Source organism: Peromyscus maniculatus, chromosome X (assembly GCF_049852395.1).
Source record: "Peromyscus maniculatus bairdii isolate BWxNUB_F1_BW_parent chromosome X, HU_Pman_BW_mat_3.1, whole genome shotgun sequence".
In the NCBI taxonomy this organism is placed as follows: Eukaryota; Metazoa; Chordata; class Mammalia; order Rodentia; family Cricetidae; genus Peromyscus; species Peromyscus maniculatus.
This window is the reverse complement of record NC_134875.1, coordinates 51,579,303-51,598,679: the sequence shown is the minus strand read 5'-3', so window position 1 is coordinate 51,598,679 and position 19,377 is coordinate 51,579,303. Positions and strand designations below refer to the sequence as shown.

Sequence of the window (19,377 nt, the reverse complement as noted above, 5' to 3'; positions counted from 1 at the left end):
ATTCCCAGGGGAAGACTGATTTTCCATCTCTAAGCAGTCTTTAATTGCATATATCTCTTTATCTAGGGGTGGGAACTTGTGAGATGTCCATCCAGCTTCTCCTTCCTTCTCAAACTCTATGTACTGTGCACCAGCACACTATAACCACCTAGTCCACATCTCTCTGTCTGCATCTTCAGATCCATATACTCAAACACCATTAGGCTCTCTTGTCTCGAAGTCTGTAGACCTTTCTCTTGTACCCTCAAGAAGTCTTCTCCATTTTTTTTTCCATTACAGAATCCTCTCACATCTCCCTCTTCTCTCAGAGTTCTCCCATCCATGATACATTCGCCATTTCTCTTGTTACCACATCGTCTTCTCAGTTCAGTATGGAACCCTTACTATGTGCTAATGACTGTAGACTAGATGAACGAAGATGACAAGGAAAAGCCATGCTCTCTGGGCAATTACAGACCAGTGGGGCAGAAGCAGCCACTACATCCCAGGAGGATTGGGGTGGTGGTGGCAGGACAGGGACAACAAAGTGCTTTGAGTGCAGAGAGGAAGGATGTCCAACAAAGGGACACCAGGCATCAGGTAAGCAATGCATAAACTGAGAACTCGGTGATAAGCTTTCTAGACAAAGCAGGAGTTCCAGGCCAGTACATGGCAGGTTTGAGAAGCTGAAAGGAGGCAGTGAGGAGTGTCTTGAGGGAGAGAGAGAATCAGTGTGGAGCATTAGAGCCTGCGGAGATACTGTAGGCAGAACGGACAGGCAGCCACGAACGGGAAGCTGTAGCTTTGTCTGGGCAGGAGACACTGGTAATAAGGCAGGAGTGGAAACCAGTTAGAGGAATGAAAACACTATAAGGGAGACAGGATCGGGAGGGCATCCAGGTGAGAGGAGCTGAGGAAATTAAAATGAAGGCCAACTTTGAGGTTTCTGGCTTAAGAAACTGGCTTTTTCAAAGACAGAATTATGAAGGAGGATTGGTTTTAGTTCAAAGAGGAATTAAGGCCATCATTTTGGGTCAGCTATGGTTGTACTTACCTGTAATCCAACCGCTTGAGAGGCTGAGGCAGTGAATGGTGAGTTTGAGTTCTATCTGGGCTACATATTAAGATTCCATCTCAACAAAAAGGGGTATGATTTGGGGCACAATGAGCTACTAAAAAGATACCAATGCAGAGAGATCAAAATCTCAGAAAAATCGAAACGTACATTGATGGTTTGGAAGCTATCTGATTATACAGACTCATTGAAACCATTAAGGACATAGAAGACTTCCTGGAGTGATGATGCAGAATAAGAAGAGCAAGTTTGCCAGGCAGTGGTGGCTCATGCCTTTAATCCCAGCACTTGGGAGGCAGAGCCAGGTAGATCTCTGTGAGTTCGAGGCCAGCCTGGTCTACAGAGCGAGATCCAGGACAGACACCAAAACTATGTAGATAAATCTTGTCTCAGAAAAAAAAAGAAAGAAGAAGAAGAAAAAGAAGAGGAGGAAGAGGAGGAAGAGGAGGAAGAAGAGGAAGAGGAGGAAGAGGAGGAAGAAGAGGAAGAGGAGGAAGAAGAGGAAGAAGAAGAAGAAGAAGAAGAAGAAGAAGAAGAAGAAGAAGAAGAAGAAGAAGAAGAAGAAGAAGAAGAAGAAGAAGAAGAAGCAGCAGCAGCAGCTGAGCCAGGCTCTTGAGAAACATGAAATTGTATCAATAAATTTTGCTCTTTGACAATTTCAAACACGTATATAATGCACTCCAATTATTTCCTCCACTCTCTCTTATTTCCCTCCCACTCTTGCTAGAAATGTCCATATTTTAAAACAATTTTGGAGGTGCTGGAAAGGGAACCTTGGGCCATCAGTATACCGAGCAAGCACTTTACCACTTGGTTATAACCCCAGCCACCTAAAATTGTTTGGACTTGTAACTGGCCCATAATATGGAACGCAGTGTGATGTTTTGATACATATGTACAGTGTGTAGATGTAGTGGATACTTGTTCTAGCTATGACCTTGAAGCACCACCCCTAGGGATGTAGCAGGTAACTGTCCTGCCAATCTGTGACATTGAAGTACCTGCCCCTGGAGCATAATGGCTCAGGGCTACCCCTAAGACCTCAGACACACATATACCACTCTCTTCTCTCCCTTGAGGGCTTGGATGCTGAGACAGACCCAGGCAGGAGAACAGCATTGGACTGTACCTCAAACTTCCAGTACCCTAAGATAAATCTTCTGTGCTGTAGTGAGTCTTCCTCCCTAATAAATTCATTTACCCTTTAAGCAGACTCCGTAGATTTCTCGAGTTATGTAATGATTACATCAGGATAACTGATGCAACCCTAACTCCAGAGAAGTCTTTAAAATTCCTTTGTATTTTATTATTTTATGTGTATGAATGTATTTCTGTGCACCACATGTGTATGATGCCCTCAGAGGCTGGAAGGAGGCATTGGATCCCCTGTAGCTGGAGTTACAGATGGTTGTAAGCAGCCATGTGTAGGCTAGGAATCAAACCGAGGTCCTGTGGAAGAGCAGTCAGTGCTCTTAACAGCCAAGACACCTCCCCTGCCCCAGCTCAAATAATACTTCCTTGTATGGGAAGCATTCATGATCCTCTTCACTGGCTATTTTGAAACATTAAACATTAATTGTTGTCAACCATGTCCTTCTGAGGCTCTGGTAATCATTATTCTACTCTCTACTTTTATGAAACAGCAATCCTTATTGTCTGACAGAGGAGAAAAGAGCCAAGGAAAAAGGAGTTCAAGAGGTAGGGTGAGAAACCATGGGAGCGTTGTGTCAGCAGCCAAAAGGAGTACCTCACAGGGCACTTATGGAGGGTGTAGAAAGCTGTATGGAAATGAGGGAAGCTAAGGTCTCAGAAGTAGCCATTGGACTTGGTGGCATGGGGCCAATGGTGACAAGTATGTCTTGGTCTGGTGGAATGGTCAGGTAGCCATCTCTCGAATCTCTCCCCTGTCCCCCCCCCCCAACTCTTCCCAGAGTCCTTTCCTCCTTAGTTTTGTCTCAAGTTGCTGTTGTTTCTCTCTCTAGACAACTTTTGTTTCCTTCTCGTTGTTCTGTTCATTGTTATTATTTGAGACATAATCTCATTTGGTAGTCCAGGTTAGCTCGAAACTCACCATGTACCTTAGGTTAGTCGTGAATCCATGGCAATTCTGCTTCAGCCTCTGGTTGTATAAGGATCATGGGCATAAACCATTGGCCAGCTTTGTGTCATGCTACATAGAACCCCAGGCTTCCTGCATGTTAGACAAACATTCTACTTGTTTTTGTTTTGTTTTTTGAGACAGGGTTTCTCCATGTAGTTTTGGTGCCTTTCCTGGATCTCACTCTGTAGACCAGGCTGGCCTTGAACTCACAGAGATCCACCTGCCTCTGCCTCCAGAGTGCTGGCATTAAAGGCATGCACCACCGCCGCCTGGCTAACATTCTGCCTCTTAAGCTATATCCTCAACTCCAGACTTCTCTTTTCATCATATGGTCTCTTCTCTCTCCTTCAAGACCTTGCTTTACCTACACGACTTACATTCTCTTCCTCAGACTGCTCTCTCCTCTCTTCCACTCTCTTTTCCTCGTCACTCTTCAGACCTTTAGTTTCCTCCTTTTGTTCTCACACTACACATTCTTCTCCTTAACCAGACACTCCTCTCCCCAAACTGCTGCTCTCCCCTTTTCCTTTGCATCCTACTCCATCCTCTACCTAGGTAGGTTGGCTGGATCTCAGCTGGGGGTCTCAGCAGAATGATCACTAAGATCCCTCCCAACCTCGAAACCCAGGGCTTATACACTTTGGCGTGGGGCCACCAGGATCTGTCACTGCCGACCTGTATGAAGCATTGTTAGAACCTAGTCCTTGAATGCTTGCCAACGCAGTAACCACATCCTTCGAACACAGTGCCCTCATCCGCCCTGGCACCTGTCCCTGAGATTCTGCCTTTCCTTGGTTGCACAGTATCACTGAGAGCTGATAAGCTGCCCCACCACCACCAAGTCAAACATCTTGCCTTCAACCAGCCTTTTCTAAGTGTCAAAACACTTTCGGATTCATTAGTTCAGGCTTGAAGAGTCCGCTGTGGGGAGCCTGGAAAAAAAAGAGGATGGAAAGATTTGCTCAAGGTCACAGAGCTGGTTAGAGGATTAGCAGGTTATCCTTCTTGCCCCTACGGCCTTGCCTGCTTTCATGCTGAGTCCCCAGGCCTGAGTTCAGGCCTCACTGACCTTAGCTTGTCCCAGCCTGCCAAGGGGGACAATCCTGAAGAGCCTCTTGTGCAGGAGTGCTGTTAGGGGGATCAGTGACCAGTTCATACCTGCTAGGCAGGGATGGGCCATCTTAGGAAGGAGGATGAATTCTGATTTGCTTCGCTGAATTCTCCCTAGGCAACAAATCTGTTTGCTTTGATAGTTCTTAAAAAAAAACCAAAACACCTAAAATACACTGATTAAGAGTCCAAGTCCAGAGTGGGCCACGTTTAGTACTCAGGCGTGCTTTTGCTCTGTATTAGCTCAGTGAGAGATGCGTGGGAAAAGCCCACCACCACCACCACCACAAAGTACTAGCACAGGGCATAGCACCACCAACTGCATAGTGGCCCCTGACCCGACGGAGTCCCAGTGTGTTCACCTGAAAGTTGACTCAACTAGACACCTAGATACCAGGTCCAACTCACCTTGAGTTGCTGGGTAGTTTGTTCTCTCACCTCGTGGGACTTAAGTTTCTTCATTGGAAACAGCAGCAGCCATCTTAGTTTTATAATATAGTGTATTAGCCTTTACAAGTAAATCATCTCTAATTAAGCAATTCTAGGCCTAGGAATTTGTTAGGGTCATGTGGAAAGATGAGATTTTGTACTAACAAAAGTGGTATATGACAAAATGTCTGTTTATGGTTAAAGACATCATTTTACATGGTAGAATGCAATGTAGGTATTGGAGATTTAAAAAGCTCTGGTTTTTAATTGATATGGGAACAGCTCCTTGATACAGTCTTTAGAAATGATAGGTTACAGAATCATAGATATAGTGGGATTCGGTTTTGTAAAATGTATTTCCATTAATGGTTTCAAAATGTTAGCAGTGATGCTCACTGGCCAGTAGCATTCTGGGAACATTTCAGCCTCTGAATTCTTTTCAACAGCATCAGACATGATGATTCATGTGTGTAAATCCCAGTACTTAGGAGATAAAAGGATTGCTACACATTCTAGGCCAGGGGATACATAGTGAATTTGAGGCTAGCCTGGGCTACATAGAGAGCCTGTCACAATTACAAAAAAAAAAAAAAGGAAAATTTTTGTTCTACTTGGTGAGGAACCCTAATCATACAGAACTTTTGAGGGGGCTCCAATGGCAATTTAGTACCTCTGTGTTTGGGGGGGGGGAGGAAGCCTATTATTATGGTAGCTTCATCAGGCTCACTGTGCAGGACCTGCTCTGAACCCACAGAGCATCTGTAATCTCTCTTGGTAGGAGAAAAGAGATTCTTTTTCTGGGAAGGATGGAGGAAGGAAGAGAAGAAGGAGAAAGGGCAGGAGAAAGGGAGACTACACTCATACATTCAGCTTAATTTTTTTTTTTAGGTCAGGTCTCATATAGCTCAACTGGTCTCAAACTTACCTTGAACTTCTGAACCTCCTGCCTCCACCTCCCATCCCAGGTTAGAGGCCTGGGCTCCATGCCTAGTTTTATGGGTGCTAAGAATCAAACCAAGCTAACTACCAGGCTGACCTACATTCCCTAGTCCAGAGAGAATATGTTTGAAAAAGAGATGCCTATGTCTCTCCCTTTGACTATCAGACCATTGAGAAAAATCAAGCAGAAAGAACAAAAATTTCCCCAGGGGTCTCATGCAAAATTGAAATCTGATGGGAGACGGCAAGGCTGAGGCCTGATGGGAAAGAAGCCTTTGCTAGGCAAAGGAGGAACTTGCTACCAAGGAAGAGATTTCACAGGGGTTATCAGACCACTTTGCAGGACAGAGAGGAGCTAGAGACAACAGACAATCAATGATGGATAGGGCTGCCCCATGCCCAGGATTGCCCAATCATGCACACGTTTCTTCTCCAGAAACCTAATCCTCCTGTCAACCCCCTGAAGATGGACTTGCAGGATCCCTGAGCTCCCTTATTTCTTCTTCTTCCCAAAGTTACCCTACTGAATAAATCTCCTTTCTCTGCTTTTGCTCTAACTGGTGTCTTTCATCGGTGTAGTAGAGACAGTGGCTAAACCTAGTTTGTTGGGCCTGCGAGAGCCCGGGTTTTCACCGTAAAAAATTCAGATCTACGGTACACTTGCTTTCTCTTGGGAAGTTGGCGTTGGAGGGGGCGTAGGGCTGGGGACCTAACCAAAGAACCACAGTGAGTTAAGGAGTTTCTGGAGGCCTGGCAGCACAGGACAGCAGTGCCAGGCCACACTTAGGCCCTCCTTCACCCAGGCCCTGTTTATGAGGCTTACTTCCTGCTGAGCCTTGGGGCTGCAAGCCAGGGACACCTAATGGGCATAACAGAACGCCCTTCTCTCCCCTCCCCCCAAAGCAGGAATGTTCTAAATTCCTCCTTGGCCCCAATCCCCCTCCCCACCGAGGTCCACCACACAAAAGCCCAGCTGGAGTTTTTGACAGGGTAAACATAAAACCCACCAAACATTTCTTAAAGAGTACCTCAATCTGTTCCAGCCTCCAGGGGTTTAATTCTCATCTGTAAGAAGGCTCCGATTTACAGGTGGATTTTTGAAAAGCTGTGGCTAACAATTAGAAATCCCTGATCACCACAGCCTGTGGCCCCTTGGAAGCGGGTTCGCCTTTCTCAGGACCCAGTCCTCTGTCCCCGGGAGCATCTCTTCAGCAGGAGCTCTTCCAAAGAACAGCTACTCTGTAAGTATCCTGATGCACTTGCCATCCTTCAGGCTCACTTAGGTGGGTGGTTTCAACCCCAGCTGCAGTCACCAGAGCCCATGACGGAGTCAGGGTGGGCTCCCTTGGGAAGCTGGGGGAGGCTATGGAAGTGGGCACATGGGTTGGCACTATGTGTTTTCTTCAAGTTGTAACAAGGTTTGCCGTCTTTTAAGGTGAAGGGCCAGAAGATCCGTTCTTCAGATCAGAAATGAAGGAATTCGGGAGAATAAGGGAGGAGGAGGAGGGCTGGAGCTTTCCCTTTTGCTGGACCAACATGGGGCTAAGCAGGATGGGAAGCTCCAATGTCCTCCTGGGCATGAGAGCTTATGGGGCAACAGAAGGTGGGTTCCCCGTGACTCTCCTTTCAAACCCCTCAGCTGCTCTCCATGAATGCCCCCATCTCAGGCACTGTTCTTTTCAAGTGCTCTTCAAAAATGGAGTTGGAGCCAAAACACTCATAGCACTGATAGGTAGGGAGACAGTGGCAGATTTTTGTCTCACAAATCCTTCTTCTCTGTGTTTCCCAGTGCTTTAAAGTATGCTTGCTTTGACTTTGGTGATCTGGACAAAAAGAAACTTCTTTTTAAAGACAATTATAAAATCCCTCACCGGGTGCAATCCCCGTAGCTGCCATCCATCAACCGGTGCAGAGAGGTGGACTGCAAAGAGATGGCTTCTACAGCCGCTTGAGCCCTTGGGATGTGGCAGTGGGGGACAGGGGAGGGATCGACAGTCTCAGATTCCTCCCAGGGGCTCTAAACTCAAGGGATGGGAACATGAGGATGACCGGCAAACAGGATCTGATGGCTTCCGTTCTTAACAGAAGGCTATACCAGGTCCTTCCTTGAGCCAGAGACTCTTTATGGTCCTGTCACACTCTTGTTTCTAAGAGCATCCTCCATAGAGACACACCAGGCACCACAGATGGGAAAGCTATCAAGGGACTGCCCTGGTGAGAAGGAGTTAAGTCAGACTTGACCCTCTTAATCTTCCCCTGCACTTCCAATCCCTGCCCTAAGGAAGATTAGGTAAGGGTCCAGAGGGAAGCTTTCTCCGCCAGCTTTTGGCCATGGAGGATGTTGGCTTCACTCCCAGGGGACGACTTCATCTAGCAAGGCCTAGAATCTCTGGCACCTGGCTTTCAGGAGGACCCCTGAAAGAAAAGTTTCTTCTAAAGCCCTCTGCTTCAAATAGCAGCTTTCTAGTCCTCTGCATTTGTAAAAAATAAAAATTAAAAAATTAAAAAAAAATTTTTAGAGAGAGACCTCCTCTCTCTACTACCTAATTCGAGGTGAAGAAAACCTTACTGATAAACAAAGTCAGGCATAAAGAACTCAGGGGATTTCTTCAACAAGTTGTAGGTACAACTGAGACAAGAAACAAGAGCTTTGGCCACTCAGGCAGGACCATTTATCTTCACAGTGTCTGCCCTCAGTGCTACTGCTCACCAAAGATGAATCCAGCCTAGCTCACCTCATCACCCAGTCACTTGCTAGTTTTTCAACCTTGTCTTCCTGACCCTATGGGAGAAGGAACTCCCAGGGAGCCACTTTCCCCATTTGAGTAAACTCTAGTAGTGCCCCTTCCGGCTGCTCAGCTATGGCAACTCCCTTTGTGAAGACTCCAGCCTTCAGGTAAGGCCTTTTCCTGAGTGCACTCACAGATACTTTCCTCTCACAACTACTAAGTCAGGCCTGGCTCTCAGGAGAGGTTTTACCCTTGGAGAACCTTTGATTTTCTTGGGGAAACTGAGGGTTGCTGGCTTGGTTTTGTTGTTGTTGAAGACAAGGTTTCTCTGTGTTGTTTTGGTGACTGTCCTGGATTCACTCTGTAGACCAGGCTGGCCTCGAACTCACAGAGATCCACCTGCCTCTGCCTCCTGAGTGCTGGGATTAAAGGTGTGCGACACCACCACCTGTCTGCTGTTTTGGTTTTGGTTGCTTGTTTTTGAGACAGAGTCTTGCTATGGTAACTGACACTGACCTAGAACTCCCTATGTAGCCCAAGTTGGCCTTTAACTCACCATACTTCTTTCTCTACCTCCTGAGTGCTGGGATTACAGGTATGTGCCACCAAGCTGCTTCTCTGAGAGCCAGGAGTCCTTTCCTATCTTTAAGGTAGTTCTCCACCCTTCTGCGTGTTTGAAGGGAAGGTATTCAACTCAGCCTGGACAAGGAATGGAGGAGGGTCCAAGAACAGTTCTCAAATATGGATGATTATAACACTAAAGGACGACCAGCAAGTCTCCGGGCAAATGGTGGATGGCAAAGCTTGAACACAAAGGGAGATGGAGAGAACTGCAGCTGCCCAGATACAGCTGAAATGGTGTGCATGTGTGTGAACATGCATGGGGGGAGGTTAGCCTAAAGGCATACGGCATGAAATGGGAGGTTAATGGTTAGAGATGAAACTCAGAAGAAAAGGGTGAGGTCAGACAACAGAACACGTTCCCTGGTTTCCTAGGAGAGCAAGCCTTATCTTGAAAGGAATCAAAAGTTCCAAAAGTCTTTTAAGCATGGCAAGGGGTAGCATGACAGTTATGACTGGATTGACACTTTAGAGATATCCTTTGTGACTGGCTTGATGACTGATTGCAGGGGCAGAGCTGAAGTGGGATTAGCACGACCAATGTGAGGGTCCGTGATTTCCTGTAGATAAGAGATGCTGGCTGTGTGGTCTAAACTAAGGTTTGGGCAGTGCAGAGGGAGAGAAACAGATACATCTGTGTTTTGTTTTGAAGGTATATCTGGCATGACTTCATGACTATATGTCAAGAAATGTGAAGAAGTCAACTGTGGGGTGGCACATTCTTATAATCCCAGAATTCAGAGAGTGAAGTAGAAGGGTTGCCACAAGTTCAAGGTCAGCCTGGGCTATATAGCAAGACCTTATCTCAAAACCAAAACAACAACAACAACAAAAACAAAAAAACAAACAAAAAAAAAAAACCCAGAAAAACTGAAGAGCCAAGGCTTACTGGCTTGGGTTACTGGATGGCTGATTATACTACTGCAATAGGGCATACTGTATGAGGAGTAGTTTGAGGATGGGAAAGACGAGCAGGGAGTCTTCAGCTTTGTATGTGTTAATTTTGAGGTGCCATTAATACATTAATACATTCATGGGTGGTCATTCCAAATGCAGTCGACTATGCAAACCTAGAGTTCAAAAGAGAGATCTACGGGAGAGGTATGGAATTAACAGCCATTGTCAATCTAAGGCAAGAGGATTTGCTAGGAGTTCGAAGCCACCCTGGGCTGCATAGTGAGTACCACACCAGCCACGGCGACATTTGGAAGTCCTGTCTTCAAAAAGAGAGAAAGAGGAACGACAACATGGGAAGCACTAGAGAAAACAATGGAGAAGTCAGCTTCCTGAAGAAGAGGGGCAAAGCAAGGTGGTAGATATATGAGTATGAGACGTTAGAATGAGGAAATGGTTGACTTTGACCAGAGCATTCTGAGTGGGGGGCAAAAGCGGAAGAAGCGAGGCTCCAGCAGAGAAGTGTGTGCAGAGGTGAAGTGGAGATAGCAGTATTGAAAGGGTTAAGAAGGTTGACTGAAAAGAGTAAGGTCCAGACTGGCAGGAATAGCTGCATAATGAGGTGGGAGGAGGGAAGGGGGCGTTAAAATGTATTGGAAATGCGAACTATTCACAGGGCCATGTCTATAAGGGAGAAGCAGGGTTGCTCAAGGCCTTGCTGAGATGTGCATCTGCGACCTGGATAGGCACAGTTGTGACCAGAATAGCAAAAGAAAACCAGTGCCAGGAAAGAACTTGCCCCCTGTCATAGCTGTTAATGGCCGAGTTTGCTAAATGTACCCTGGTATCTGCCTTGCTTTACATAGATACTGCGGTCACAGCAGTGCTGACGAACAGGGCTAACCATGTGTCCTAGGCTGTGAGAGCAAGACACAAGTTTAGCATGCTTTTCACCTTCAACTACACAGGCAAGATAGTCAGTAAATGGAGAGGGAGGGAGGGAGGGAGGGAGGGAGGGAGGGAGAGAGAGAGAGAGAGAGAGAGAGAGAGAGAGAGAGAGAGAGAGAGAGAGAATGAGAGAGAGAGAGAGAATAGTGTAACTATTTCTTCATTGTGTGTTTCCTCCAGTTATATCTCCTTTTCTTCTGATCCCCTTCATTCTCTGCACGGGTAACACTTTGGTAATCCTTTCTGAGCAATGTTCACTGACTCATTAGAGTCTCCTGGGGGCCGTCAAACCTGTTTACTGCTTTTAGTCTTTCATTAAGATAATGTGTTTGAAGCTAGGGGGAGCTGGTGCCTGCTTGTAGTCCCAGCCTTTAGGAGCTAGAGGTAGGATTACATAGCAAATACCAGACCAGCCAGGGCTACATAGAAAGACCCCCGTCCCCATTTTTTTTTTTTAGCAAAAGGTATGTTTAAAGAGTTATTTGGGGGGTAAGGCTCATGAAATACAGACATAAAGGACATCCTTGATGCCATCAAGTAGCCCCCATACCAGCAGAGAGAAATGAGTTTAAATAGGAACTTACAATATAACACAAGTATATGATGACCTTAATTTTCTCACCTATTATACAGTAGAGAGTATTGGTATATCTATCATGAAATAGTTGATAATCAAATGAATTAACTCATATAAAGTACTTATAATAGTCTCACGAGAAACACTATGTATCTGGGCACAAGGGTGCATGTCTGTATTCCTAGCACTTGGATGGCTGAGGAAGGAAGATCCCAAGTTTGAGGCTAGTTCAGGCTACACAGTGGGTTCCAGGCAGGCCTGCCCTACAGAGTGAAATGCTTTCTCGAAACAAAACAAAACAGAAAACGACAGAAAGGATGCAATAGGCAGTATGTGTGTTGCTCTTATTATTGTTACTACAGTGATGATAGAAGTGCATGAACATAAGGTACCATAAGGATAGCGAAGACTGTCCCGGAGAGATGGCTCAGTGGTTAATAGCACTGAAAGCTCTTCCAGAGGACCCAGGTTCAAATCTCAGCACCTATATGTTGGCTCATAAACTTCTATAACTCCAGTTCCAGGGTATCCAGTGCCTTCTTTTGGTACCCAAGGGCCCTGCACATATGGGCACACAGACATCCACACAGGCAAAACATTTTCACACATAAAAATAGATAAGCTTGCTGGGTGGGAGGGGGGGTGGCGGCAGTGGCGGCGGCAGTGGTGCACACCTTTAATCTCAGCACTTGGAAGGCAGAGCCAGGTGGATCTCTGTGGGTTCAAACCCAGCCTGGTCTACAGAGTGAGATCCAGGACAGGCACCAAAACTACACAGAGAAACCCTGTCTCGAAAACCCAAAATAAATAAATAAATGAAATGAAAATAAATAAATAAATCTTCAGAAAAAAACACAGAGGAGGGGCACTGGACCATGTCTAGAACAGAAGATATCCAAGCTAAGTCCTCAAGATGTTCTTTTCAGTACAGCCTGTACTCAGACGTGGGAGCAAAACACCGCATGACATGATTGAAGAGCTGAGAAGAACTTAGTTCAGCCGCAATATGGAGTATGAGCAGGTTGACAGCAAGAGGTGACTCTTGGGAGGTCATGGAGTTCAAACAAATCTGGATTTTATCCTTTGAATTCTATCCTTTGGTCAACAGTGGGCCATCGGAATGTCTTAAGAGTAGTGATTTGTTGTGAAAGCATGATGACTTGAGTTCAGATCCCAAGAAGAATGTAAAAAATAAATCCGGGTGTGGAGGTGTGTACACTCAGAGTGGGTGAGGATCAGGTAGATCACAAGGTTTCACTTGCCAGCCAAAACAACAAGCTCCAGGTTTAGTGAGAGACCATCTTAAAAAAAAAAAAAAAAAGACAGAAGGTGATGATACAGCTTAGTGAGTAAAGGCACTTGCTGCCAAGTCTAACAACCTGCATTTGATCATCAGAACTCACATGATGGAAGGAGAGGACCAACTCCCCACAAAGCTGTGCTTTGACCTCCACATACACACACATGTATGCATAGATGCATGACAAAATAAATTATCAAAAAATCAAAACATGCCAGGTGGTGGTGGTGGTGGTGGTGGTGGTGGCGGTGGCGGCGGACGCCTTTAATCCCAGTACTCAGAAGTCAGAGGTGGATGGATCTCTGTGAGTTTGAGGCCAGCCTGGTCTACAGAGCAAGTTCCAGGACAGCCAGGGCTACACAGAGAGACCCTGTCTCGAAAAACAAACAAACAAACAAACAAACAAACAAACAAACAAACAACATAAGATGGAGAAAAACCAAGGAAGATACCTGAAGTCAAGGTCTAGTCTCTACAGGTTTATGCATCAAGTGACATCCCTCCCCGGCAACCCCGTGAATATTTGTGTGTGTATCCACACACCTACATGTAGGCACATGTAGGCACACATGCAAATGACCTCTTCAGATTAATGTGTTTAAGGACCATCCTGGCAACCATACAGAGACTGAATTTGAAGAGACAAGGCTGGAAGGAAAAGCAGTTACAAAACTGGTGTTTCCCGAGGCCAGGAAGGGAGAATGACAAAACCCTGAATTAGGAAGTAGTGGTGGAAATGAGAGAGGAGAGTCCCACATTTTGAGTAACTCAGAAGACAGGACTAGTGTAACTTCGTAGTTACAAGATGCAGGGATAAACAGGAGCAGGGTGTCAAGGATCACTCCTGGGATATTGGTCTGAAGAAGGTCACCATTTGGTGACAACATGGGACCCAGGCAAGAATTGGTCAGGAGGTACAGAGGGAGAGGTGCTGTGTTCTTTTGAAAATGGCAAAGGAGGTTGTCAGGAAATTTTCCGTGCTCCCACTGAGCTAAACCCCAATCTCCTCCTCCCCGAATTTTTTGTTAGATCTCTTTGCCTCTGTTGACTATTAGGAGAGTTACCACTGAAAATTTGGATTTGGATAGGGAACAGATTAGGTAATAGAGTAGGTGTGCTTGTTCATCTTTAGAGTTTTAATTCAGGAAAGAATGGATCCCTGAGCAACGGGAAAGAGGAATTTTAAAACATTTATGTTTTATTTTATGCATATGAGTGTTATGATTGTATGTATGTCTATGCATCACTTGTGTGTCAGGTGCTCGCAGAGGCCAGAAAAAGAAATCAGAACTGGAACTGGAGTTACTGACAGTTCTGAGCCCCCATGTAGATGCCGGGAATTGAACCTAGGTCCTCTGATAGAGCAACTAGCGCTCTTAACCACTGAGCTATCTCTCCAGCCGACACCCCCCCCCCCCATTTTTTTGGATGAAGGTGAAGATGGAGTAGCAATGTTGTATTGGGTTGAAAATTTGTGGGCTGAACAGTCCTGCAGAAGGTGGGGGGAGGTGTGTAACTTTGACCTTTGTATCTTGAGCCTTGGAAAAGAGTGAGGAATCTCCTAACACTGCAAAGTCCCATATATCACCGAATGCCTGCCTACCTCTTTCAAAGCCCTCTAATACTGGATGGAGCAACTTCCCTCCCCTCCCCTCCACCTTTTCTACCATCTCTAAGAAGCCAGGGACCTTGAGGACCTGGAAGAGCTTTTTCTCTAGAGTCCTCCCTTGTCATCTGAGAGGCTGGTCATGGGATCATGTTAGGAGAGGAACCAGTGGTGAGTAGAACCGGTGTGTGTGTGCTACACCTTTAGGGGCCCTTATGTGACCTTGCACAGAGGGATCTGATCAAGCTAGAATGACCTGATCTCTCAGACAACGGAGAGAAAGCTTTGTTACCCACCCTGATCTGCCCTGGAAGGACATTATTGCCATAGGCAGAAAGATTCCTGGCTAAGCCTCTACTCTTTAGTCCCTTGGCAATTCAAGTAGCCTCTGACAAACTGGAGTCCAAGGCCACATTCTAAGACTTGTTCCACATGATCCAGTCTCCTGGAGTTTGGCCTCAGTCTGCAACTGAGGGGCCCCATGGTGTGGTTGCTTGGCAATATGTTAAATAGCAGGCCTTGGAGACTAGCTGTGGCGTTAACACACCACAACTACTATTGCCACCACTACCTTCTCGGAAAGCAGCCACCTGTCTTGCCCCTGCCTTTTGTCTGGCTGCCAACCTAGAGCATGTGCCTACGCAGGAGGTGATGACATTTTGGCTCTACTTCCAAAGTTTTTTTTTTCCTTTCTCATGTGTTATTTTTAAAGATAACAAAGGTCAAAAGGCATCCAGCGTTTTCTGGTTTCTCATAAGCTTCTGGTCAATATTTAATCTGGTTTATGGGTTTTTTTTTTTTTAAGGTTTTCTAGATGCCTTCTTGAGCCTGCTTGTGGCCACCCACAGATACTTGTAAGGAGGAAAGAAGTCAGCTGGCCAGAGACACTGTGAAATGAGGGATTAGAGTCCGGGATCCAAGAAACAAGAGCAGCAGCCAAGAGACAAGCGAGCGGGCTCCGAAGGGACTTCTGTTGAGAGGTCTGCCATGGCCTCCCTTGGCGTCCAACTGGTGGGCTACGTCCTAGGCCTTTTGGGGCTTTTAGGCACATCGATTGCCATGCTGCTTCCCAACTGGCGAACGAGTTCTTACGTTGGTGCCAGCATTGTGACAGCGGTTGGCTTTTCCAAGGGCCTCTGGATGGAGTGTGCTACACACAGCACAGGCATCACGCAGTGTGATATCTACAGTACACTTCTAGGACTTCCTGCTGACATCCAGGCTGCCCAGGCCATGATGGTGACATCCAGCGCAATGTCCTCACTGGCCTGCATTATCTCTGTGGTGGGCATGAGATGCACAGTGTTCTGCCAGGATTCTCGAGCTAAGGACAGAGTGGCCGTAGTGGGTGGAGTTTTCTTCATCCTTGGTGGCATCCTGGGTTTTATCCCAGTTGCCTGGAATCTTCATGGCATCCTTCGGGACTTCTACTCACCACTGGTTCCTGACAGCATGAAATTTGAGATTGGAGAGGCCCTTTACTTGGGCATTATTTCAGCCCTCTTCTCGCTGGTAGCTGGAGTCATCCTCTGCTTCTCCTGCTCGCCTCAGGGAAATCGTACCAACTACTATGATGGCTACCAGGCCCAGCCTCTTACCACAAGGAGCTCTCCAAGGCCTGGGCAACAGCCCAAAGCCAAGAATGAGTTCAACTCCTACAGCCTGACTGGGTACGTGTGAAGAACCAGGGGCCGGAGCTGGGGGTGGGGTGAGGTGGTGGCTGGGACTGTAAAGAAAAAGTAGCAGACAATGCCCTGAGGGTCACAGGCAAGGTATGTTGCCACTGAACCATGTATAAGGTGCTGCTGAGGCTAGACTGACTTTGGCCATCGGATGGAGTGAAGGCAGAGATGGAGACGGGTGTGGTGGCATGTAGGTCCAATTGCAAGGGCCCTCACCAAGTCAGCTTTTCAATCTTCCTTACCCTGCCCCACCAAGGCACCTCCTGTACTTTGACTGCTCAACCCCAAACTCCAAATCCCATCCCTGCCACTGTTGGCTAAACCCAGAGGTGCTCCTCTGACCTTTGGTTTACCTGGAAATCGGTGCCCCCAACCTACTAATCATATCCTACTGACTGACCATCTGTGAGCAGAAGACCCTCTCCCTCTGGCTGAGGTTGGCTCTTACCAATTGCTGGGGGACAGAAAGAAGGAGTGGTGGCTTCTGTGAGCACGGCTCTAGCTCCCTTCTCAACCCTCCATCCAAAGACATGGATTGATCTGTAGCAGGCCTAAGCCTCTCTCCCACTTTTGTTATGAATGCAGCGTGTCCAGACTGGGCTGTGAATGAACTGAAGGAAAGACACCTCGTGGCATCCAGCAGAAAGCAACTGGGGGCAGGATGGAAGGCAATCTGGGACCGGCAAATCGTCAGAATCACTTCTCAGGGCATGTCCTCTCGTCCCCATACCCCTGGGGAGGCAGAGCTGCAGAAAAGCCCAGGAAGAGAACGGAAAAGTGCAGGGCTGCAGCACTCCGACTCCACCGCGGAGTTACCAAGAAGCTGCAGTTAACAACCACTACTGAAGCCTCTGCCTCCCTCTGGGGTGTCTGACCTAGCCTCCTGGCTAAACCACAAGACCTGGAGCTCTAGACAAAGGTTTCCTTGGGAACAACAAACCAGTTTTTCTAGAACTGCCCTTCAACATGGCGAACTGCAGAGGACTAAGAAAGATATTACTCTTTAACCCTGGCCAAGAAAGAATAAGGACGGTGGTACCCGAGAAGCTAGGTGAACATGTATGGTGGCTGTGTGTGCCCCTACTGTTTCAGAGAGGCAGCCCTACCAGAACCTTCAGACTTAATGGAAAAACAACTCAGAGCCCTACAGTGCCTCCGAAAGACCACAGCACCAGATAGGTCATTGGGCACTTTGAATCCTCTGTCATGGCCCTTCAGAAGATATTTTGACTGGTATGCAAGGTCTCCAGTGTGGAACATCGGTTTATGACCTGAGTGATAGACGGACTGCTGCCTGGGATTGTGCTCGAAGTAGGAGAACAGAGAATGGTTCTCAGCCTAACAGTTTCACTATCAAGGTCTTAAAATGCTCCGTTTCCTCTGTGATGCGTGGGGATCAGAAACAAGAGACGTTCTTTTCCCCCCACCAGCCTAATATCACCAGCTTCAGAAGATGTCCAGCACACCGTGTCAAAACTTCAGTGCCAGCAAGGGAGGCCTGTACGTGAGGTTTCCTCTAACATGCCTTTCCTATTTCCACCATGCTCAAGCTGGTTTACCGACCTGGATGCCATTTCCTCTTCACTAAGTCATTCCCATGCTTGGAGAACTTGCTCGTCATCACCTCCTTCATCGAGACTTCTCTGACCACTCCTTTCTGCTCTTACCTCTCCCTCTTCCAACTCCCAATATATAAATCACTTAATGCTTATTAGTCATAATTTTGATTGATAGTTCTCGTGTGTGTGTGTGTGTGTGTGTGTGTGTGTGTGTGTGTGTGTGTGTATCTGTCTGTCTGTCTGTGTGATCTCAAAAGTTCACTGTAAGTACTTGGAGGGCAGTTGTCATATCTTAGACCTGTCTGTATATATACCCAAGACTGTAACAGTGCTGGGCACACACAAGATGATCAATAAATGCTTGTTGATTGAGCAATTGTTTTATTGATTAAAAGGGAGCTAAGACAGGGTACATGTGATGGAAAGGAATTGGGTTAGGAAGGGCAGGTGGGAGCCTATCTTTGTGTGTACAAAGGTGCACAGAAAATTCCAGGTTTTGTGAATACAATCAGAGTACATGACAATACCCCTCACAAAAGAAATGAAGTCCTTCATCTTGCCCAGGGTTTGTTCTTTTTCAGAAAAGTAAAAATGTACTTGAAAATCACTTAACTGGGGTTGGTTATTCAATGGTTATGTGTGTATTCCTCTCATTCTCCAATCCACTAACATGAGGAAGCTGAGCCTGACCTGATCAGCTCCATTTGGCATATAGGGGAATGCAGATCCACCCAAGTAAAGGTTTTCCCAGGGCTACATAGCTGGAGTTAGTACCCTAGTCTAAGTTAGTCTCTTGACTCTGAAAATAGGACCCTGCTGATCCAGCAGTTTTCACAGCCAATAAGAACAGCCTTCCAGAAGTTCCCATGCAGTCTAAAGAAATCTGCGTAGGACCTGCAAAGTAACAATGAGACATTCAGGCTCCCCTGCTTACCCATGAAGGTGATCTGGGGGAGTGGGAATTCATCAAGCTTGACTTCTGCCGGCTCCTACCATGCTATCTGTCTGACCAGGGGGGTGCTAGGTTGTCATCTAAGATCCAACATATCAGTTCTAAGTCCTCTAACTCTGGGGAAGTTTGGAATATCAATGATTTGACTTCATAACACAGCCTAGTAATAAGTTTATTAATACAATACTAACAAGAATGGGGCCCTGTGAGTTCAGCTCAACCAGCCCTTGAACTTCCGGGGGCATCGCATATAGGAGCTGGTTATTACAAACAGCAGCCTTGTACTTCTGAAGCGGACCTTCTTTGGTGCACAGGATTGAAGACAGCATCCAAATCCATTTAGAGGGAAGGGCTGGGGAGGAGGAGGACCCACTCACGGCACAGTAAGAAGTCATCTCCTGTCTGGTCCCAGAATTCCCAGTGCTTGACCCAGGACAAATGGGGGCTGAAAGGCGGGTTAGCTTTAACGAGTTTACCTTGATGAATCCTGAGTATGGTTCTGACTACCCACCATCTGGCAGCCAAGGCATTTTCATCCTCTAAATATCTCAGGGAAGCAGGTTTTTCACCGGAAAGGACCAAGGTGGTGAGTGAAGTCTCTAAGGTTACAGAGCGTCAAAATCTGGATATAAGCTTGGCAACTACTCCCATGGTAACATGGATCTGTGATTCTAATCCAAGAAGGTATGTGAGGGCACTGCTCTGTAAATTTGAGGACTCCCACTCTGTTTGCCACAGACTAGAGCGGCTTATGAAGGAAGTGAACCAAATAACTGCCCTAACTGCCCTTTGTTTCAGGCTGAAGCTGTCCTGCTCTCTCTCTCTCTCTCTCTCTCTCTCTCTCTCTCTCTCTCTCTCTCTCTCTCTCTCTCTCGA

The 19,377-nt window shown here is 46.6% G+C and overlaps 1 protein-coding gene across 2 annotated transcripts in view; it reads left to right on the top strand.

Moving 5' to 3' along the window:
- Cldn2 (claudin 2) overlaps window positions 1-17,921 on the top strand; it is a 39,610-nt gene extending 21,689 nt beyond the window's left edge. The window contains exons 2-4 of one of the 2 annotated variants that reach the window (XM_042268714.2): window positions 6,677-6,874; window positions 15,114-15,978; window positions 16,576-17,921. In XM_042268714.2, the coding sequence (XP_042124648.1) occupies window positions 15,296-15,978; window positions 16,576-16,600 (708 nt within the window). In that variant the 5' untranslated portion in view covers window positions 6,677-6,874; window positions 15,114-15,295 and the 3' untranslated portion in view covers window positions 16,601-17,921. Of the gene's footprint in view, window positions 1-6,676; window positions 6,875-15,113; window positions 15,989-16,575 lie in introns of those variants that run through there. The other variant, XM_042268715.2, reaches the window with a different exon arrangement.
- Window positions 17,922-19,377: the final 1,456 nt, after the last annotated feature.